The sequence below is a fragment of the Lathyrus oleraceus genome, chromosome 7 (genome assembly GCF_024323335.1).
Source record: "Lathyrus oleraceus cultivar Zhongwan6 chromosome 7, CAAS_Psat_ZW6_1.0, whole genome shotgun sequence".
Lineage (NCBI taxonomy): Eukaryota > Viridiplantae > Streptophyta > Magnoliopsida > Fabales > Fabaceae > Lathyrus > Lathyrus oleraceus.
In genome coordinates, this window is record NC_066585.1 from 412,043,379 (window position 1) to 412,067,641 (window position 24,263).

Consider the following 24,263-nt stretch of genomic DNA (forward strand, 5'->3'; position numbering starts at 1 on the left):
ATCAAGATTTGGTAAAAGGATTAAGGATCATTTGTATTAAATGTAACCCTTTTCCAATATAAATTACCATTTTCAACTTTTTAAAATCTATGGAGTCTTGTCATTTACAAACTACCATTCCATTAAATAAAGTTGAGCTTTTATCCAATTGTTTCTACTCTTATTTACTTCAGCCAATATTTTTAAATTTTATTATGATCATTTTGAAATTAGATTGGTAAATCAAAATCAAATTTTCTTAAATATATAAAAGCAAAAACTTTTCCAAAGCAAGTAACAGTAATATGAACAACATTTCAGTAAGAAGCAAGTTCTTAAGTGCGAAGAATCTGAGGTTCCCCCAAGCAATAACTCTTCGAATATCTCTAGTCATATGTGTTGATTCATTTCCTCAGTAGAATGTTGTTGTCCCCAGATAGCGGATTCAGTTCCCCGGTGGAGTGTTTGATCCCCCAATGGAGCTTCTTTCTTTTTCCCCAGTTGAGTTTGGTTGATTCATATACTATGTGGCGTTTTGTTTTCCAGTGACGTTACCAAGATGTTTGTACATCCCAGTGGAGTTTCTTTCTCCATCTCCAACAGAGTTTCGCCCTTCCAAGTGGAGTTCGTATTTCCTCAGCAGGTAGATCGTCATCAGAAGATGTTTGATCTCTCCCTAGTAGATCGCTTTGGTGTCTCCACCAATTGTCGCATCTTTGCTCCCAGTCAGAGTTTCCTCCTGGTTTCTGAGCAGCTTTTTGATCCTTCCCCAGTAGGGTTGTCTCCCATTTTTATGGTGTTGACCTAAAATTCCCTATGGTTTAGATGTTTTATCCCCAGCAAATCTCTTTCCCCATCCAGGTTCGGGCCTTTGGGATGTTGATCTCTCTGTTCTCTAGCAGTTTGTCTCCATGATTTGTGGATTGCTCGAGGATTGTACCGGTGGTTCAATTTCTTTGCGACACCTCTATATCCTTTGCGATCGTTTTGTCAGCATAATCATCATATATACATATACATATACGTGCATATAAATTCACGATCTCCATATCTTGCATCTTCACATTTGATTTTTTTGAGATTTTTATTCTCTGTTATGGCGGTACTTTATCCCCATACCAGATTTGGCGTCTGTCCTCCTTCAATTGTAGAGTGTAAGCCCCTAAGCAGAAAAGACTTTAACCTTTCTCTGTTTCCCCACTGAGATTGTTTCCTTGTGGATGATTTTTATTTTAGTTTCCTCTCCAGCAAATTTTCTGGATGGAATTACTCCCCTTGAGTTATGTCCTCATTGGGTTGAGTCTTGATTGATTGTTCTTTCTAGATCTTACCTCGATAGACACTTTGGTCCCCTAAGAGTCTTTTACCTAGTAACTAGTAATATTTTTCTTAGTTTGTGGTTTGTTACTTCTTGCCCAATACCCGAAAAAAGTACCCTTTTTTTCCTCAGCAGTATCCCTAGTGGATCTTTTCTTCAAAAAGTATATCCTTGATATGTTCATCCTAACCGGTGACAAATATCTTTTCTTCCCCCGTGGAGTCTATCCTTGATATGTTCACTTTAACCAGTGGCGGATATTCTCTTCTTTGGTATTCTACCCAGTAAAAAAGTAGTTGTAATTCCTACTTTTGGTTCTTCAGAGAGTTAATCCTTGATATGTTCATCTTAATTGATGACGGGTTTTCTTCTCCTTGTTGGTTTTCTACCCAGTAACTGGTAGTCGTAAATCCTACTTTTTCCTGTGCAGAGTCAATCCTTGATATGTTCACTTTAACCAGTGACGGATTTTCTCTTTGTTGGTATTCAATCTAGTAACTGATAGATGTAATCCCTACTTTTATTCCCCTTTTCAGAGTCTATCCTTGATATGTTCACTTTAACCGGTGATAGATTTTCTCTTTGATTGGTCTTTTACCCAGTAATCGATAGTTGTAAATCCTACTTTGTCCCCTCGCAGAGTTAATCCTTGATATGTTCATCCTAGCCGGTGACGGATTTTTCTCTTCGACGGTTTTCTATCCAGTTTTCGATAGATTTAATTCCCCCTTTTTGTTGTTCAGTTAGTATATCCTTGATATGTTAATCCTAACCGATGATGGGTATCCTTCTTAACATCCCCATTAAAGTCTATCCTTGATATGTTCATCTTAATCGATGACGGATTTTCTTCCCTGTCGAGTTTATCCTTGATATGTTCATCCTAACCGATGACGGATACTCTCACCCTTGGTCTTCTGCACAATAACTGGTAGTTGTAAATCCTATTTCCTGCAGTTTTCCCCAACAAGGCTATTCTTACCCAGTAGCCGGTAATGAATATTCCTCCTGGATTTTCCTCAGTGAGTCATCCTTGATATGTTTATCTTAACCGGTAACGGATGTTCTCTCTATCATATCTTTATTAACTCCTTACCCAGTAACAAGTAGTAGGTAATAAATTTCTACTCCTCCTGTGTTGAAGTGTAACGCTTCCCCAGTCAAGTCTAGTGCGCGTTTTCCTTATGTGAAATCGTTGTTCCCCTGCATGAGTCGAATACTTCAGTTTTATCCTGACTTATTCGTATCCCCTGCAGGTGCTGTTGTTTTTCCTCGGCTGAGTCTTTCCATTGTTATATGGATCCCCTCGAGTCCCCCAGTAGTTTTAAGTCGTAGCCTGGCCTGCGCATAACTCATTTATCCCCCGGAGTCTCTATCTCCCCAGTAATTTTTTTTTCCTTATGGAATGCATTGTGCTCCTGCGGACTTTCGGTCTCTCTGATTTCTTTTTCCTTTGTGGCAATATTTCCCCATAGAGCATTAACTTTTGCATTCATATCATATGCATCATGAGGTCTCTTAGGGACCAAAATTTGTTTCTATATGTTGTTATTTAAACCCATTCTACTGAGTCGAGCCGAATATTTTAACCTTCACCTCCTTAGTTAGAATTTCCTTAAATAGGGGCAGCTATAAGACCCCAATTTTGACCCTAATATCCCTCATGCAACTTCATCATAAGCATTAGCATTGGGATCATACCTTGGCATCCTCATTACCCTTCTTTCAATGGGTTTGTTTTGGGAGAGATCACCAAGCACTTTGTGATTATATTACACTTGTATCTTATCATTTTACTAACCAAAATACCAAAAATATGTCTTTGTATCTATCTAACTCTTTTGTAGGTAGGGGCATGATCTCCTTGATTCATTGATCATATCTAGAGTTTGAGACCCTCATGAACAAAGAGCACAACCAAGAATTGATTCAAGAATGGTTGTGAACATCATATATGAGTTCCAATGTTCTCTACATGTTATATTTATCAAGTTTGCTTCAAAAGTTTGAGGGTGATTTACCTTGGAAACCCTAGTTAGATTGGGTATCTTAAGTAACTTCTCCAACAAGCTATCTCACCAATTGATCAAATTTCTCAAGGGACACTTCAAAATTAATTATCTTATGCATATATGATCTTCCATGAGCCCAGAAAGTCAAGAGAATTGTAAATTAGCAAGTTGGTTGATGGTGGTTGGCCAGATGGATTCATCTGATCAAAATTGGGTCTCCCTAGACCCTATCTCCTACACTTTTCACCATATGAAAATGATTCCAAGAGAAAAATTACTCTAAATGACATTCGAAACAACTTTCATGTTGGGACCTAGATCTAGTTTTGCTTGGAAAATCATTTTCTATGTTGAAATATTATAGGTCATTTTGTCTAAAACCTAATTTGAAAGTCAACTTCCCAAGGCCATAACTTGCTCAATTTTTATGAGATGAAAGATTTCCAAGTTGCACAATAAAATTCAATGTGTCTACTTAAGCTTTGATGTTTGGAGTGGGAGCAAATTCAACTTCTTTGAACATGTGATATGAGGCTACATTATAGGTAACTTTTGACCTATACCATTGATCAAGTGTCTACTTCACATTGAAGCTCCAACTTTGCTTGAGCTAAGCCACAATGTTCATCCTTTCCGTCATTCGGAGCTAAATAAAGGAAGAAGAATACGAAGGAAGAAGAAGACGAAGGAACCAAATTCAGGGAACTTACCGGCAAATTCTCCGATCATCTTCTCCGGTATGTAATTTTCCATTTAGTGTCCTTTTCTTGATCTGAGCACGCCAAGGTGTAGTGTCTATGATAGGAAGTAGAAGCCACATGGTACTATGGTTTGATTCATATGATAAGCCATGTAATTAAACCGGTAGATAGTTAGGGTTCTTCCCATTATCTGCTCGATTTGACCACCTCAAAGACCATATTCGTGTTTAGCTCATCTTAGGGCGTCCATTTGTGGTAACATCTTAGAGTTAGGACATGGTCGGCGCTGGCGACGGACGCCGGCGCGGTGCTTCAAGGCGGACGGACGGTGACCCCTTAGAAGAAATTAGTGTGTGTTTTGGAATTTGTTTTGGTTCTGTTGACTTAGACAAGTCAACAGAAGTGAGAAGTGGGCTTAAGTTTTAGGGCCCATGTGAGACGGCTATTCACGCCCTAAGTTCTTAATACACCCCTGTTCTTTTAAGAAAAAGAATTGAAAACGGCCTTCATCAAGCCCATTGATGTTTTCGCTGGCTCACCCACCTTTCACTACAACCCCCGCATCTGTAAGGTGGAGATTGTCCATGGGCCTTACGAATTGAAGTCCATTCTATTTTTTTCAATTCTCTTTTTCAGCTGGGCTTTAAACAACAAAGGCCCAACCAGAATTTTGCTCCCTGCATCCTCGGTTAGGTCGTTGGAGCGTGTAGGCCTAAATTTGTTTTGGGCCCATTCCTTTTTTGGGTCTGCATGTGCTGTTTGTGTGCAATTAGTCATTGGAGTTGAGATGAGCATTTAGTTAATTAGGTTTATTAGTGTAATTAGAAATAATTAGAATTAGGGATTCAGATTTTAATTAGGATTTAGAATATTATATTAATTAGGACAATATTGGATAGATTGATAATTGACAATTAGTCTTGATTTTTAGCATATTAGGATCTTCATTAGGAGGTTAGGATTTTAACTAGGCTTGTTGAGATTTCATTTTAATTTAATTAGGAATTTTAATTAGATTGAAATTAGAAACAATTATGCTTTGCTTAAATTTAGAACTTCATTATTTTCAACATTAGGATTAGAATTCAATCTTTAGGATTAAACAATTTTAGGCCACGATTAAAATTAGACATATTTTCATAATTGACCATTTTGCCCCTTATGGGCTTATTTTGGTATTTTTGTGTCAAAATTGTATGCTCCCCTTAGGATTAGAATTCGATCAGTTCCTAATAATTGTAGGACTTAACATAGAATTTTAATTATGATTTTGATCAATATGAACATGCTCCCTTAGGATTTCTAACTTATAACTTAGAATATTCAATCAACTTCTAATGCGTGATCCCTTAGGATAGTTTCTAACAAGTACTAACTTCAATTAGATCCAGGATTAGTCCCCTTTAAAACTAAAACAAAACCCCCGATTAAATTGATCAAAAGCAATTTTGGTTATTTAAATCCTTTGACCTTGTATAATCCCCCAGTCTAATTGAGTGACCAAAAGACCCATGGTCACTTAGTAGGACTTTTCTTTCAAGTTGTGGAGCTCAAGGCCTCGAGACAAGATCTTCAATCAAGGCATCCTCAGTTATATCAAGAAGCGGATTATTCAAGCACATCAAAGGTGGCGTCTTCAACTTTCAAGCACATCAAGGTGGCATCTTCAACTCTTGTTAAATCAAAGTTAGAAGAGTGTGACACGAGCCTTAAGCAATAGAGAAGGAGTGGGATTGGAGTATTCCTACCCCCATTCTGAGTATCTTTGGGTATGGGATGTATGACCCAGCGCTCATCGTATTCACCTCTACTCATAGACTTTAGCACAATTCTAATCATATAATTGACAAGTCTATCTTCATAAAGTAAAAACCATAAAGAGCAAGGACTTCAATAACTTATCAATCATGAATCAAGTTGTACGATATGTGCCTTAAGTAATGGAAAAGGAGTGGGACTGGAGTATTCTTACCCCCATTCTGAGTATCTTTGGGTATGGGACATATGACCCAGCGCTCATCGTATTCACCTTCATTCTTAGAGTTTTGTGCCATTAGAATCAAACGATCGATAAGTTCTTCGTCATCACTACAAGAAACAACTACAAAAACTCTTCTCCCTCCGCTTGAAGGTTAGTGTGATTTTCAGCATCCAGTAACTATCAAGTCTATCCAGCCTTCACTCTATTCAATTCTAAATCATTCCAATTCTAATCATTTCAATCTCAATCATCCATTTCTTCTTGCCTCTTATCAATTTCTTTTCATCCCTAGTGGGCTGAACTACTAAAGCTTTGATTTCCGTATTGCACAATGAGGGTACGTAGGCAGGAGAACCCAGTTTCTTCGCGAGCTATCTTATTTATCAACCTCCATTCACTCAACTATACCATCTTTTTGAGTTCAATCATAATTCTCCTTGTCCATCCTTTTAGGACGTCCTAATGACAGTCCATCTCTTCAATCGAGAGTTGTTTGGGCAAACAACCCAAAACACTTAATTCAGTCTTTATTTTTGGCTTTACCTTATAGTGGCGGCCTGCTAGTCCATGTATTGGTAAATGTCACCTTTGCTCTTTGATTAAGAGTCTATCCTTCTCTTGGATCCAAGCTACTATCCTGATTTGATCTCGAATTGTCGATTCCCCAACAAGTGACACACAACTCCTTGCACTCTAATACCACAATCATTCCTTTACCTGGTGTTTGTCTTGTGAGACCCTGTTGCTTAAACAAACATTTGTCTCCCTCTCTATTCTCGTAGTTCCGAACTACGATTGCTTTGACTTTCTCATTACACAATGAGAATACGTAGGCACGAGGATGTGAATCCTTGGCGAGCATATTTCTAATTATTCCTCCTTCGCCTTAGGGCATCATCCATATCTTCCACTATCCATTATCTACCTTCGATCATAAATTGTTCACCTAGTGACATACTGTCTCTTTGACATCGAAATACACTTTCTTTGGGATTCCTTATACATCCTTTTAGGACACCTGATGTAGTCCTCCTTTCTACCTAGAGTTGTTTGGGCAAAGAACCCCAAACACTTAATTCCTTCCTTTTTAGCCAAAACCCTACAGCGGCGGCCTGCTAGTCCATGTATCGGTTAACACTGTTTCCCTTTATGGTAGAAACCTCATTTCTCTTATGGATTCCAATAAACTTTCACCTTTCGATTTCAAACAATACTTCTCCAGTCACTTGTCACCAAATATACAAGATCTGTGAATTTTGTCACTTCACTCCATTCATCCCATGATACATTCGTATACTACCTTCCTTCACTTCATGTGATATACCTATTCTTTGAGCTAAATACACTATACCTTTATGCTCCATCTTGTACCCCATTTGTGAACCAAGAGCCGATTTGTTTGTCTTGTAAGACCCTATAGCTTAGACAAACATATCCTTAATTACTTTGCAGCCGTACTTAGGCAACCCTTTTTTTTCGATCATTCCAATACAATGATACAAGTGCTATACACCCTCACTTTTTGGTTCACACCAGTTTTACTCTTGGGTTCACATTTTCCCCCTTGTTGGAGTTCAAACAACACAATCTTTTGGTTCAGATCATACCTTCTATCACACTTCTTTCCACCTCCTGCCTCTAGTTCCTTGAACTACGAAGCTCTGAATTCCTCATTGCATTATGAGGATACGTAGGCATGAGGGCCCTAATCCTCACCGAGCACTATATGTATTTCCCTTTCTTTCCCCATTTTTTTGCGAGTAATCTTTAGTCATCACACCTATTCGAGCGAGAATAATCAAAACGGTTCCCATGGAGTACCATGGATGTTTGGGGTGCTAATACCTTCCCCTTGCATAACCGACTTCCTTACCCAGTATATCTCTTTCCCCTGGGTTTTATAGATGTTTTCCCTTCCCTTTGGGGATAAATAAAGTTCGATGGCGACTCTATTGTATGTTCGAGCGCGCAATACGTTCGGGTATATTTCCGCTAGCTTCAGCTAGCAACTCTGCTGGGGACACTTCGTTACTGGGAGTATTTCCTAGTCGCTAAAAGGAGTCGAGCCTATTTTAGGTTGTTCCCTCGCTAGTTTAGGTGCTTAACTCATAGTTATACTCGCTTTTATTTATCGCTATTCTTATTCGCTTTATATTATGGATATATTTGTTACATTGTTGTTGGGATGTGTTAGACTACATGAGAGGAAAGCTCTGTACCCGAGCTTAGTATACATATAGGTTAGACTCGTGGATAGTCGTGTTCACCTGCGTTTCGCGTGTTGGGTGTCACGAGAACCCCACCCAGACTAGATTCACTTGGAAGTACTTTTGTCCTGTAAGTATTCACTACGGCAGGGTATTTTCATGTCGAGTCGATGACTTTGGGAGACCTTCTAGGGGCCACCTTGGAGCATAGTCCAAACCTGTGAGGGGGATATAGGTTCTCATTGCAGGAAACCATAGACTCTACATACCTTGATACTCATTCTACGTCGAACTTTTGAACTTGCAACATGTGGCACTTACAGATTGTCCAGAACTTGCCAGAGTTCCGATCCCATGTGACTTATTATCCTATCATCATTACATTATCATTCATCATGACCAATTTTTTTGCATATGATTGTCTTTTCCAGGAATCCAAGAGTCCAGTCTACTTACCAAGCAATTGAAGTGAAACATGAATCCTGAGAGAAAGAGAATCCACAATTACAAGTTTGTGGAACCTCCATTGGCTGTGTTGAGAGGACCTAGGGCATGTTTAGACCTGACTCATAAAGGCGCCTTCAAGGAAGCGTATGGTAACCTGCTGGGTATTTTGAACACCGAGGTCAACATCACCGCTGAGCACACCTTGGTTCATTTCTGCGATCCACCTCTAAGGTGCTTTACTTTCCAAGATTATCAGCTAGCGTCGATGTTGGAAGAGTATTCTCATATTTTGGGTATTAGGATTAAGAACCAAGTGCCCTAAATCCGAACTAAGGAACTTCCTGAATATCAAGAACTTGCTGAAGCTCTGCATATGGGAAAGAAGGAAATAGAATTGGACATGAAACCAAAGGGTAGAATCCATGGCTTCACCTCTATGTTTCTCGTAGACAAAGTTATTACCTTCGCTGAAGTTGGAAGCTGGATGGCCTTCAACGTCCATCTAGCTTTACTTATCTATGGGATTGTCTTGTTTCTAAATATGGATGAGTTTTTAGACTTGGCTTCCATTCACATCTTCTTGACTCAGAACCCGATACCCACTCTTCTTGCTGATACTTACTATTCCATCCACGTAAGAACCCAGAAGAAGAAAGGGACTATCATCTGTTGCACCCCTTTACTATATAAATGGTTTATTTCGCATTTACCCAGTGAAGGTCCATTCGTTGAGAACAAAGATAACTTGAAATGGTCCCAGAGGATCATGTCCTTAAATTGTGGGGATTTTCCTAATGTACCTCTTCTTGGTACAAAAGGAGGGATCAACTACAACCTGAGGTTAGCATTGCGACAACTTGGATAACCTATGGTGGACAAACCTGATCTCGAAAGTGTAGAGGGTTTTGTTTTATACGAAGGAGTCGAAGAGCCAGAGTTGATCAAGAAGATTGTCAAGGCTTGGGGGTCGATTTGTCCTCAAGGGAGAGCAAAGATGGGTAAGAAGAATTGTATCGCCAAGGAAGCTTACACCAGTTGGGTCAAGAGCAGAGTTAGTGAGGTATTGTTGCCATTCCTGCACGAACCATCCATGAACCTCCAATCTCCTGAGCCAGAGAACCAGCCAAATTCTGAGATGGATGAATTGAAGAAGGTTATCAAGACTCTAGAGAAAGATAATGCCGATCTCAAATCTAAGCTTGCTAAGATCTCATTGGAGAAAGAGACCTTGAAATTCAATCTGAATCATAAGAGAGACCGAGTTGGTCAAGCTGATGATGAGGTACAGACAGAGGTTTTCAAAAGACTCAAAGTGGGTGACACCCTCAAAGGAACTTATGCCAGTCTGACGACCAAAGAGAAGCAGTTAGCCGAAGCCCAATACCGAGTCGGTAAAGCAGAATTAGAACACATGGAGCAAATAAAGAAACTTCAAAGCCTTCTAGAAGCTTGTAAGAAAGAGTTGAAGGATGAATGAAGCCGCAACAAATAGCTAGAAGTCACCCTTCGCCAGAACAAGTACGAGCTGAATTAGAGGCTAGAAGAGATCCAAGAGCTGAAGGAGCAATCACATGGGAACCCGAAAGGCAACAACATACAGTTGAACAAGCATCCTGAAGACCCCTCCAACCGAGGAAAGACAATCGTGAACAACATTCAAAGCAAGCCAGATCACGACCCCCTGCCTGAAGGGAGTGCGATGTTGGGAAAGTGGGGCGCCTGCCTGTCTCCCAAATCTCAAGCTTACTACGACAAGTTGTTATCCAATTGCTTCTAGTTGCTTGTAATTCACTAGATTATGGTCTGATAGGACCGATGTGATCTTGTTGTAGACGATGGGATTTTCCTCGATGTATCTGTATTCTGTTTTATTGACATTGAATAAAAGAGTTTCTCAATTATTGGCTTCACAAACTGTCTCTCTTTATTCGCTTCATAATTGCTTGTGTTAAATAAACTCGTGGATTCCTTGGAATTGTTTCCTTTACAAAAAAATAATAATAATGTTGAATGCGCATATCAAATCTTTTTTGCATACATACATGCACCCACACATTTACTTGCCAAAAGCTGTTAGAAAACAAAATGCTTACCTTCGCTGTTTTGCCGCAGCAACAACGACGACTCGTCACCTGTACTACACACGTTCCAGCAAATCTAGAATCATGGCCGAATATGAAGCTGACAACGCTGCTGTCCGTGAATCCCTTGTCCAGGTGCAAGGAGAAATGAACTTGTTCAAGGGCAACATGGAGACCATCCTCAAGATCCTCTAGTCTCAGAGGATTCCTGGCTCTGCTGCTGCCAACGTCACCCGTGCTACTGGGGTGACCATTCTTGATATCGCTGCTGGCACTACCATTGACCCTCCGACGGAAACTGTGGTGCCTAACTTTGGGAACCGCCAGGTAGTCCCCACAGACCCTGCTAGGCTTGCTGCTGCCTACCTGTGGGGGATGCCCCCTCACCTTGTTGCTAGTCTCGCTAGTGGGGGAGCTTTCATTCCTCACCCGACCCTTGCCGTTGTTGTTGGAAACATTGGTTTCCCTTGGGTTTTCCCCACTCTCCAAACTACCCCAGTCATTATTGTTGATCCGGATGACAACCAGGGTCAGGTCCCTGACGACCTCCCTAACGATGAAGAAGATTACCGAGGCTCGCGCCTCCACTTTCAACTTCCCAGTCAGACTGTTCAAGTTGCGAGCGCTGGTCAGGTCCCGACCGTCCCTTTTGGCAACCTAGGGGCAAACTCTATGCCCATGATGATGAACCATACATCCCAGTACATGCAAACAGGGGCACCTCAGGCCCACAATGCTCAAACTGGAATGCAATACTTTCAACCTGCTACTGCCACTCAGACCGTGCCACCAGGTTTCTCCTACACGCCAATGTGGTTCAACCCGAACATGCCTGTACCGATCGCCCCCGAAGCCTCTTGATCGGACAGTCAGGTCGCTCCTCCCGCTGTTGATCTAGACCCACGGATTACCAGCTCTTGGACGACAGAATAAGGGCCATTGAGGGCTTCTCTTCTTTTGGCATAGACGCTTGAGACCTCTGCTTGGTCTTGAACATGGCGTTGCCCCAAAAATTCAAGGTGCCTGAACTACCCAAATACAAAGGCCTTAGTTGTCCCCGCAGTCATCTCAATATGTACTGCAAGAAGATGGCTTCGCACATTGATAATGACAACCTCTTGATTCATTGCTTCCAAGATAGCCTGACTGGGGCTTCCTTGGATTAGTACATCAGTTTGGAGCGCTCGAAGATCCGTTCATGGAGGGATATCTCCGAGGCATTCTTCAAACAGTATAAGTACAACCTTGACATGCCTCCGACAAGGCTTCAGTTACAGAACCAGTCGCAAATATCTAATGAAACCTTCAAGGAGTATGCTCAACATTGGCGCAAAATGGCGTCTAGGGTTCGGCCAACATTATCTGACAAAGAGTTGGTCGACATCTTCATGGGTACACTGCAAGGGATGTATTTCGAAAAGATGATCGGCAGTTCATCAACAAATTTTGCTGACATGGTTACTATTGGGGAACATGTTGAGAGTGGGATGAAATCAGGGAAGATAACAGACACGACCACACAGCAGACAATCAACAACAGACCGCATGGGGGCTTCGCAAAGAAAAGGAGGGGGAAGCAAACGTTGTGACGGCGAGGGCTCGCCCCCGATATCGAGTTCCGACAGCCCCTTTGTCAAATTATGCATATCCATACTTTGCCGCAGCCCATTACCAACATCCGCCTTTCCAGTATTAATCGTAGAAAGACAATCGATAATCAACACCCACTTAGAGAAGTCCAAACCAACAATATAATCGAGCACAAAGCCGAGGGAACAATTTTGGGAACCGACCCCAAGTTGACAAGATACTGGTGTCGTACTCCGAGTTATTCCCCTATCTAATCCATGTAGGGGCGATCATACCAAAAGAATTGCTCGCGGCCACTCCTCCATTCTGCGCCAACCACGATCCTAATGCTTCATGCGCGTATCATGTCGGATTCATAGGGCACTCTACAGAAAATTGTTGGGCACTTAAATACAAGATTCAAGACTTAATCAACTAGAACATCCTGACCCTCTCCAAAGAAAAACCGAATGTAAAGACAAATCCTTTGCCAAATCATAGTGGTGCGTCAGTCAACGCCTTGATTGCAGAGGAAAATACCGAAGTCATACTGAAAGTTGAAGAGGTGAAGACTATGATGTTCGTTGTATTACAAAAGCTTGAATAGGTTGGGTTTTTAGAAGAGGTGCATGATGATTGCACAGTATGTGAGTTTGATCCAGATATTTGTGATCAGTTGAAAGGGTGCGTGCAGGCAGTAATGGACCAAGGGTTAATATAGTTCTCCAAATCTCAAGCAGCAGAAGAGGTGGCCGTAATTAAACCAATAACAATTGTATGTAGGAAGAAGACGGTTGAAGCTCCTCCCAAGAAGATTCAACCGATTCATTTTCGTGTTCCAACTCCGTTTCCGTATCAGAATACCAGGGCAGTGCCTTGGAATTATGAGACCACAGCGTATTTGGGATGGAAACAAATCTGCATTCCTAATACAGAAATAGTGAACATCACTAGAGCAGGAGGCATGACTCGAAGCGGCCGTGTATTCGCTCCTAAATACACTCCTAGGGTGTCTCCAGCACCCATAGTTGTCTCGCCTAAAGAGAAGGCAACTCCTACGCCAACTTCGTAGGCAGGGGCAACTGTACTCGCCACCCCGACCTTGATGACTACTCCAGTATTGACGAAAGTTATTGACAATGACAAAGCTGTCGAGGCGGAAGCGTCCAAGGGTAAATGGTCGATGGTTGAAATAGAACAATCTGATGATCACAAGAAGAGTATCACCTCTGAGGAAAGCCAGGAATTCCTCAAACTGATCAAGAAAAGTGACTTCAAAATTGTTGAACAGTTGAATCAAACGCCTTCCAAAATATCAATTTTGTCTTTGCTATTGAGTTCTGAGGGTCACCGCAAAGCATTGTTGAAAGTTCTAAATACCGCTTACGTGATGCAAGATATCACAGCCGATCAATTTGACGACATGGTTGCCAACATCACCGCCAGTAGGTATCTGTGATTTAATGAAGCAGAGTTACCTCCTGAGGGAAAGACCCATAACAAAGCACTACATATTTCGGTCACATGTACTGACTCTCTCTTAACCCGAGTCCTTGATAATACTGGATCCTCACTTAATGTAATGCCAAAATCTACATTAATCCAATTACAGTTCAAGGGGCCTGAAATGAGCACCAATGCATTGATTGTTAGAGCTTTCGACGGTTCCCGAAGGCAGGTAATTGGGGAGGTCGACTTGCCTATTTATGTTGGACCACACCAGTTTTATATCACATTCCAAGTCATGGACATCAACCCAACCTACAATTGTCTGTTGGGTAAACCATGGATTTATGCCGCTGGGGCAGTCACTTCTACTTTGCACCAGAAGTTAAAGTACTTGATAGATGACAAACTGGTAATTGTGTATGGGGAAGAAGATTTGTTGGTCAGTGAACTCTCCTCCTTCAGATATGTTGAAACAAATTAGGGGATCATCGAGGTTCCGCTCCACTGTCTAGAATTTGAAGATGTCAGTTCCGCATCAACCAACAACAAGCAAAGAGTGCCAAGCAGACATTGGAGAAACGCTTGTTTCATGGTTGGGGTAAGGTTGTCAATGTGGTAGAACAGCGCGACAGGTTTGGTATCGGTTATCACCCGGCAACACGCAAGGTGAGTCCGAAAAAAAAAATTCAACCCGGTCAAGTTCAAAAGCGCCGACTATCAAAGTGAGCATACTGTGGCGGTTATTGGAGAGTCTAGTGGTAACAAGCCAGAAGCACCCATCCTCGTTCGCAGATGTCCTCCAGGATTCAAGCTTCCCAATTGGACGGCCACCGTGATCCCTATGGTGTACTCAGAAGAAACGTAATGCATTTTGTTTTCTCCGTCCCTCGTCCCTTCCCGAGACGAGAGGATAGCTTGTAAGGGCCCCCGTGTTTAAAAGTATTATGTGAATAAATAAAAGTACTTTTTGCATGCGAAACTTGTGTTCCCTTTTCTTTAAGTTATTTTTCCGTTTTCACTAAAAGCAAATGACAAAAGTTTTATTTTTCTCTTTCCACTTTTTCTCAAAAAAAAAGAAGCATACTAAAATGAGCTCATCATATGCAGAGCAAATAAAACCATTGATTACGATATGGCTAAAATCGACTATGAATCTGGATTTCCAATCAACCAAGTTGAAGACGACAGTGAGGAAGATTGCGAGTTACCCGCTGAACTAGCACGACTCCTTGAGCATGAAGAGAAAGAGATTCGGCCATACAAAGAACCTGTGGATTTCATTAAGTTGGGTTCTGAAACTGACAAAAAAGAGGTAAAGGGTTGGGCAACTCTTGCCAAGCATGTACACGCCGAGTTGGTAGAGTTGTTACATGAATATGTTGACGTCTTCGCTTGGTCATATCAAGATATGCCAGGGTTAGACACCGACATTATTGAACATAACCTACCGCCATGATGTAAGACCCCAATTTTGACCCTAAGATCCCTCATGCAATTTCATCATAAGCATTAGCATTGGGATCATACCTTGGCATCCTCCTTACCCCACCTTCATTGGGTTTGTTTTGGGAGAGATCACCAAGCACTTTGTGATTATATTATACTTATATTTTATCATTTCACTAACCAAAATACCAGAAATATGTCTTTGCATTTGTCTAAATCTTTTGTAGGAAGGGCATGATTCCATTGATTCATCAAGTTCACATCTAGGGTTTGAGACCCTCATGAACAAAGAGCACAACCAAAAATTGATTCAAGAATGGTTATGAGCATCATATATGAGTCCCGATGTTCTCTATATGTTATATTGATCAAGTTTTCTTCAAAAGTTTGAGGGTGATTTGCCTTGGAAACCCTAGTTTGACTAGGTATCTTGAGTAACTTCTCCAACAAGCTATCTCACCAATAGATCAAATTTCTCAAGGGACACTTCCAAATTCATCATCTTATGCATATATGATCTACCATGAGCCAGGAAAGTCCATAGAATTGGTAGTTAGCAAGTTGGTTGATGGTGGTTGGCCAGATGAATTCATGTGATCAAAACTGGGCCTGCCTAGACCCTATCTCCTACAATTTTCACCATATGAAAATTATTCCAAAAGCAAACGTACTCTAAATGACATTCCAAACAACTTTCATGTTGAGACCTAGAGCTAGTTTTGCTTGGAAAATCATTTTCTATGTTGAAACATTATAGGTCATTTTGTCTAAACCCTAATTTGAAGGTCAACTTCCCAAGGCCATAACATGCTCAATTTTCATGAGATGTAAGATTTACAATTTGCACAATCAAATTCAATGGGTCTACTTCAACTTTAATGTTTGGAGTGGGAGCTGATTCAACTTTTTTGAGCATGTGATACGAGGTTACATTATAGGTAACTTTTGACCTATACCATTGATCAAGTGATTTTTCCAACCTTCAAAAATGCATAACTCTATCATTTCAAATCCAAATGACATGAAATTGGTAACGATTTTGAATTTCACTGAGAGAGCTACAATGTTTATGAAGACACTTTTCTCATTTGAAGCTCATATAAAAAGTTAAGCAAGGTGGAATATTGAGACATATGGCTTTACACTTAGAAAAAATTTGATATGTCAAAAATTTCCAAACTTCCACCTCAAATTTCTCCAAGATCCAAGCTCCAAATGAAAAAGTGTTGAACATGAAAGTTATTCCTCTTGATCTCAACTTTTCAAAGAGCTCAAGTTCACTCATTTTGTACAAGAAATACACAGGATGTGCATGGCTTAAACAGGGTGACATCACTTGGCAAGGATCAAACTTCAAACATCAATGCTCACTTGCCTTGCAATCCAAGCTTACATCAGACCATCTGATATTTATTTGTGGACCTCAAACAATCATTTCATGGGCCTGTGCGCGCCCATGCACACTTGCATCACCATTTTCCAAAATTGGAAAGTGAATTTGAAAGTTCAATTATCACTTGCTTAGGCTATAAATAGAGCTTCAATTGCTCCGAATTGGACACATATTAGCGCCAGCTTTGATCCCCCATTTCAAACCCTCACTTTGCAAAGGATAAGCATGAAAAATTCTCTTGAATTTGAGATTGAATTTCCACTGTTTTGAAATTCAATTCTCCAAGAATCCACAACTTCGTAACCATTCAATCCTTCTCCTGTAAGCAAGTGGAGTGAGATCAAGCACAAGCAAGATCAAGATCCATTCAATCCAGACCTACATTGAAGGTATTTTCCAGAAATTTTGAACTCTTCGATTCTCTCAAATTCTTGCTCAATTCTATTGATTCTTTGGTTGTCTGAAGTCCTACCAATGTAGGCAAGAAGATTGAGTAGCTTTGAGGCCAAATCGAAGAAACTCAGTCCATGTACCTCAAATTTCAACTCCATGTATCTCTCAATATACTTGGAGTTAGAGTGAATTGAGGTCAGATTCGAGCTCAGTGTCATTTTTCCTTTAAGATCATGTCCTTGTTTTTCATTTTGGTGATGGTTGGTGGTGGACCAGTCCGGTGAGGTCCACCGGAGAAGATGACCAGAGCTCTGGCTCCGGCGATGAGTTGGCAAGGCTCTGAACCACATGATCCATTCTTTCTGTTCTATTCCTAAGTGTTGGTTTTGATTACCAAAGATGCCACGCGCTGACTAAGGTCTATGGTGGATAGCGCACTCCTGGCCACTTGATTTTCCACCTCAATTAATGAGGGAGATCAAGTGGTCCACGTATTTTTGATTTTCAGAATTTTTATTTTAATTGCATTATTTTCAATAATTCATATTAAATTCAATATTGATCCAAAAAATATGGGACTTTCACCAAAAAATTTCAAATATTTTTCTCTTTCATATTCTGAATTAAAATTATTCTTTGGGTCATTATTAATATTTTTCATGAATTATTTGATTTTGCATTTGTTTCTAATTGTTTAAAAATATTTTTAAATTTCCAAAAATTATGAAATTTTTTCTCCAAGGTCCTTTGACATTGTTTGACCTATGATAAATCTCATGGCCATTTCTTTGGTGTTTTGATGACTTTTTGGGAATTGGACAAACCATATTTGATTTAAATGCACTATTTTATTATTTTTAATTGAATAAATGTCAATTATTTTTGTTGACCACTTGTATTGACTTGTTTGAGTTTGCTTATTGTTGTTGGGCCTTGGTCAAGGTTGATTTGACTTTGTCAAATTAATATCATTGAATTTACGGGATTGATGGAATGTACATTCCATCTCCCAAAATGAATGAATGATATTAATTTTTAAAAGTCCTCCTTTGACCAATTTGTGATTTCATTCTTTCCCTTCCCACTTCATCTTATTCCCCTTCTTCATTCATTCAATCCATTTGGCCTATGACATCTCAAAGTCCTAATGCTAGTTGATTGAAAAATTAACATGAGTATGGATGAGATTATGCCACAACTTTTGCATATTCTTTCTGTGTGTGGTATGTTTCATGAGCATAGTCCATTATACTATGTCTCAAACATGCATTAACACCAAAACTTTATTTCCCGACCTCAAATAGTCGTGACTTCTACATAAGTCCAATTACGATTGCTTAACATAACACTAAATTTGTGACATAAAAGGCATAAGCATTATAGTTAGTGAGATTGTAAGTCTCCCCTCTTTCATGGTATTGTGTGGAATTTTGGCCTTCTTTCCTTCTTTTCGAAGATGTTTTGGTTCAAAGACCTATGCTTGTGATAAGTGGGTTAAGTGTTCTCCAAAGAATGTCTTGAAATGAAAAGAAAAAACAAAACAATACTAACTCTTAACCTACTAACTACTAACAATTAATTTCGATCTTTTACTTTAATACAATTTACTTTTAGCACTCTATTTCATTTGCCATTGTCCGTATCTTTCTAATCGTTTATGTTAATGCAATTTTCACTTTGTACACTTGGACCATATTGTGTGATATTTCTTGTTTGTATATACTTTGCTTGTTTGTATGGTCTTAGACCATTAATGTACATAATAATCAGAAAAACCCTAAAAAACATTTAAGTGGATTGTTGGCTTGATCTTGGACAAATGGACTTAGAATCTAGGCAACCTTCCTAGGCTAATGGACTTGGTCAATTCCAACTTGTTGAAGAACTAAGTGCTTGCAATTTGAACTTCATCTGATATATCTTTGAAGACCTCTCTAAGTTCATCTGCAACATGATCATTGTGAAGTTGTTATGTTAAACCTGTGACCTGTGGAATTCATCTGTTACATGGGCTATTTTGAAGAAGATCATGAAATGGATAAGCTTGGATGAGGCCATCTTTATTTGATGACTTGCTCTTCAAGATAATATAATTGTGCATTTGTGTGTTGTTTGATTCTAAAAGTTCAAGGGAATTCTGGGTTTCTATTGACATACTTGTCTATTGGATTGCTACCCATTTGGTCAGATTTTTTCAACTCTAAACTTTTAATTTTCGTACATAGGATAGTCTCTTCATCTTCTCCCTATTTCTTTAATTTCAAAATCTCTCCCTCCATTTTTTCAAAATCTTCTTTGTGTGAACTATTTTTGTTCTAAACTTTGACCACTTTGCAAAGAGATAGAAACTTTGGCCTTATGCCATTGCATTTTTCAAACTTCTTTTCTTAAATCAAACTTGTAAATAAACTTAACTATACTTGACTTAAACTTTCAAAAAGCCAAAAAGAACTAACTCATTCAAATCATTTTAGGCCTTTGTGCCTTTCAAACTAAATTTTTGTTAAAAGAAATGCATCCATTTTGAAATTTGTATCACGAACTACGATGTTTTGATCCCTCATTTTTATGTTGGTACGTAGGCACAAGACCGGAGGTCTTGCCAAACACAAAAATATAATTAATAAATTCTTTTCTCATCCCCCCATTCTATTTATTTGTAAACATCACTTTGTACAAAATACATATGCACACAAAAAGGGCTCCCTAGGAGTACCTAGGACACTTTGGGTGCTAACACCTTCCCTCTGTGTAACCAACCCCCTTCCCTGTGATCTCTGACTTTTATTAGTTTTTATTTGAAAACTTCTTACTTTTTGGGTTTTGTTCATACTTTTTCCCTTTTCCCTTGGAAACAATAAAAGCGCGGTGTCGACTCTCTTGGGGTGTAGTCTCCAGTGGGTTTAGCCTACTTTTTTTGTGTATATATTTGTAAATATGTGATGTTTGTATATATGTATGTGTGATATAATCTGCTTGTTGTGCTTGGTGATCTCTGAGTGGTGAGATAAGTTCTAACTCGAACTTGAGTGCAATTAAGATATGAGGATGGTATAGTCATGTTTGACTTATGTGGAGTAGTCCTTAACAAGTTAGCTTGAGATCCATCTGCTCAGTGGAGACTCCTTTGGATTTGGAAATGTCACACAAGTATTTGTGGTTAAGCATTATTATCTCTAATTGGGCTCGAGAAGCTGAGGACCTTAGAACATTTAACCCATCTTGGCCTATTTAGGACGTAGTGCGGAAACTGTTCAAGTGTAGACTTGATAACAGTTGTTACACGATACTACACTTAGACGAGTTTCTCTTGAGAATATTATGGGCCGATGAGTCAGTCATCTTAACCTATAATATCTGATAGATGGAATTAAGACTCTGGGAACTTTTTAGAACATGATCTACAGGTTTTTATCTTTAGTTCACTCCTTTGGGATGGTTCTTACTCAGACTCCATGCTCGTGACTTGCAACAAACCCTTGATTCTTGGTTGATCCAATCAAGTCTTGTCAATATCAATGGAACTTGGGTGTTGATAAGGTGTAAACCATAATCCATCAAAATGGATGATTGATCTTGACAATGACTTGATTCATCCCTTGACCTTTGTTTGCCTTGTGTGTTATCCCTTATTTGTGATTGTTGCATTCATGCATTCGTGCGCATCATAACATTCATCACACGAAAATTTCAAGGAACTGAGGTATTATTTGCAAATATGTTCAGACCATGGATTATGGACGAAGGAACACTAAGAAGTACAGTTTTAGATGTCCCGACTTGAAAGAGTTAAGGAAGCTAGCATATTTTGTATTAGATCCCTTGGACTTCAAACAACGTCATGGGAAGCTTTTGTCCATTTTGGCTGCTGATGTGGTTGAAGGACTCTTGAGTGTGCTAGTGTAGTTCTATGATCCTCTCTACCATTATTTCACTTTCCCAGATTTTCAGCTTGTGCCTATCTTGGAGGAGTATTCTCATCTTTTGGGGATACCTGTTTCTAGTAGAGTGCCTTTTAGTGGATTGGAGGAGATTCCTTGATCTAGTATTATTGCTGAAGCTCTTCTCTTGAAGAAGTCTGAGATAGAGGCTCATTGGGTGAAGAAAGGAGGGTTATTTGGGTTGCCATCTGTTTTCCTCATAAAGGAAGCTACTGCTTTTGCTCAAGCCGGTAGTGTGGATGCTTTTGAAGCTATCTTTGTGTTACTCATCTATGGATTAGCTTTGTTCCCTAACATTTACGTTTTTGTTGATGTTAACGACATTAGAATTTTCTTGATTAGGAATCATGTGCCTACTTTGTTGGGTGATATGTACTTGTCTTTGCATCTAAGGAATTCTAAAGGTGGTGGAACGATTGTCTGTTGCATTCCTCTTCTGTACAAGTGGTTTATTTCGCACTTGCCTCAAACGCCTGCTTTTATGGAGAATAAACAATGTCTAAGGTGGTCTTAGAGACTTATGTCTCTTACTAATGATGATATAGTTTGGTATGATTTGTCTTTAAGCAGTTTGGAGATTATTGATAGTTGTGGTGAATTCTCTAATATGCCTCTCATTGGCACACAAGGGGGAATTAATTACAACCCTGCTTTGGCTCGTCGATAACTTGGGTTCCCCTTGAGAGACAAACCTAATAACACCTTGTTAGAAGGTCTTTTCTATCAAGAGGGTAAAGATCCCCAACATTTGAAGTAGAAGATTATGCATCCTTGGCATAATGTGCATAGGAAAGGAAAATCCGAGCTTGGTCCGCAGAATTGTGTAGCTTTGGAAGCTTACACTCTTTGGGTGAATAAGAGAACTTTGGGGTTGAAGATGCCTTATCGATATGAAAGACCCATGTCTATGGTTGTGGTTGAGCCATTAACTCTCCCTAACCAAGATGTAGAGGAGTTGGAAGACGCGCTCGCCAAGATGAAGCAAGAGAAGGATATGTAGGAAGAGTGTTTCTGTGCTTTGAGCAAGAAGCATGAAGAGTTATAGTTGGAGTCTAAAGAAAAAGATGCACTTATTGAGCTACTTGAAGACCGAGTGACGAAGAGACAGAGAGAGCAAGAGGTTTCATCTTCTAGCATGCCTTAGCCTTCCGTTGTCTGGAAGAAGATTGTTGATCAGCTTGTCTTCGAGAAGAATCAGATGAAGGCTTCTTTTGAGACCGGGATCTGTCGCATTCGAAGGAAGTACGCGCCTTCAGCTAGATCTTCTAATATTGTAGTTAGGGATCCTTAGGATGACTAGTCTCCTTTTCCCTTGTATCTTTTTATTGGTTTCTGAATTTGTACTTAGTGTAATCCTTCCAATTTATATAAATAAAAAGAGATTTTTGGTCATATCAAATTGTTGCAATTGCCATTTAAACATTATATATTTGAAAATGATATAGTAAGTTCCTTGGAAATAAAAATAATCAAGCATCGCATTTCATGCATCATTTGCATAAGCAGGTTTTTGCCAGGTGTCTGATTGGTGTTTCTTCTGGGCTTTAGCCAAGATGACTCACCGGTAAAATACCCGAGCCAATCATCTGAGAATTATGGAACATTTGGAGCAAGAGAATAGAGAGCTGAAGGACGAGATCGCCCGCCTGAATGCCAAGCTTCTCCAACGCCTGCAACTCCTCCCGTGAGGACTGTTACTTCAGAAGTGATTACCTCTACCGTGCCTGCTGCTACCGCCCACTTCGTACCGAATATGCCTACCGGATTCCCGTGGGGAATGCCGTCCAACTTTGTGCTAGAAGGCTTTTGTAGCGGTGTATTCGTCACTTTATAATTGATTGATTAAATCAAAAGCAAAGCATACAAAGAAATCGAGTCGCCACCGCACTTTTATTTATCCTAAGGATTGGTTAAAAAGCGAACAAAAGCCTAAGAAGTTTTACACATAGAAAACTAATGAAAAGATCAGAGAATCTGGGTAAGGGGTTAATTACGCAATGGGAAGGTGTTAGGAACCCAAAACGTCCTAGGTACTCCTAGGGAGCCCTTTTCACACTTGTTGTATAAAAAAGTTTATTTGTTTATGACATATTGTGCAAACATGATTGGGAAGATGAGAAAAGAATATACAAGTTATTATTTTTGTGTTTGAACGGATGAACCCGTTGCCTACGTACCTTTCCATGGAAGGTAAGGATCAAAACGCCGTAGTTCGGCTAAAAAAATTCCAAAATATGAGTGGGTTCATTTTAAAACAAAAGCCCTAAGGTCTTTCGTTATCCACGGGAGAAAACTCAACCTTACACAAACAACGAGTCCACCACGTGAGAAAAGCTTCAACTTGCTAGTAAGGGGTTAACCCTATAATAAGCAAGGAAGTCTTACAATTCAATCACTAAGGACAAGAAGGTGAGATTAATATCAACCAACTAGGATAAATCAAACCTATGGCTAATGCATGAAAACTTATCAAGAATGGACAAAGCCACAAAACAATTGTATGAGTTGGATTAATCAATTAGGATTTATTCACAAAAAGATGGTCAAAGTATGATTAGAATTCAATTCAAAGAAGTATTATGAAATGGAGTTTGAAAAAATCAAAGGCCTAAAGCCTAGGTTTCTAATTTGAAAAAGAGATGACAATGTTTGCACAATATTTCAAAGTTTTTGAATTAACATGTGAAAAGGGAGTTTTCAAAACACACACAAAAATGGAAGGGTGAGGAAGTAAAACTTCTTAGATGTTCACCTCTTGAAATCATATGGAAGATGATTCAAGTGTGTCCTTTGGAATGAGGCAACAAGCAAATAAGCAAATGAACAAAGCAAGGTGATACCGGATGCCAAGCAATGGACTTATACCAATCTCACAAAACAAAACTGGATACCGGATACCAATCAATGGATTTACACCAATCTCCTAAAACAAAACAATGATATCGGATGCCAATCAATGGACTTATACCAATCTCATAAACAAACATGGATACAGGATACCAATCAATGGATTTACACCAATCTCCTAAAACAAAACAATGATACCGGATGCCAATCAATGGACTTATACCAATCTCACAAACAAACATGGATACCGAATACCAATCAATGGATTTACACCAATCTCCTAAAACAAAACAATGATACCAGATGCCAATCAATGGACTTATACTAGTCTCACAAAACAAACATGGATACCGGATACCAATCAATGGATTTACACCAATCTCCTAAAATAAAACAAATGATACCAGATGCCAATCAATGGACTTATACTAGTCTCACACCATATCATAGGAACAACTGCCAAGTAATGGACTTATGGTGGTCTCCTCCATGGACAAAG

The 24,263-nt window shown here is 39.5% G+C and overlaps 1 protein-coding gene across 1 annotated transcript in view; it reads left to right on the forward strand.

Moving 5' to 3' along the window:
* The first annotated feature begins 14,876 nt into the window (after positions 1–14,876).
* Positions 14,877–24,263, forward strand: part of LOC127104090 (uncharacterized) — a 33,360-nt gene continuing 23,973 nt past the window's right edge. The window contains exon 1 of the mRNA XM_051041303.1: positions 14,877–15,056. Within this exon, the coding sequence (XP_050897260.1) occupies positions 14,877–15,056 (180 nt within the window). The remainder of the gene's footprint in view (positions 15,057–24,263) is intronic.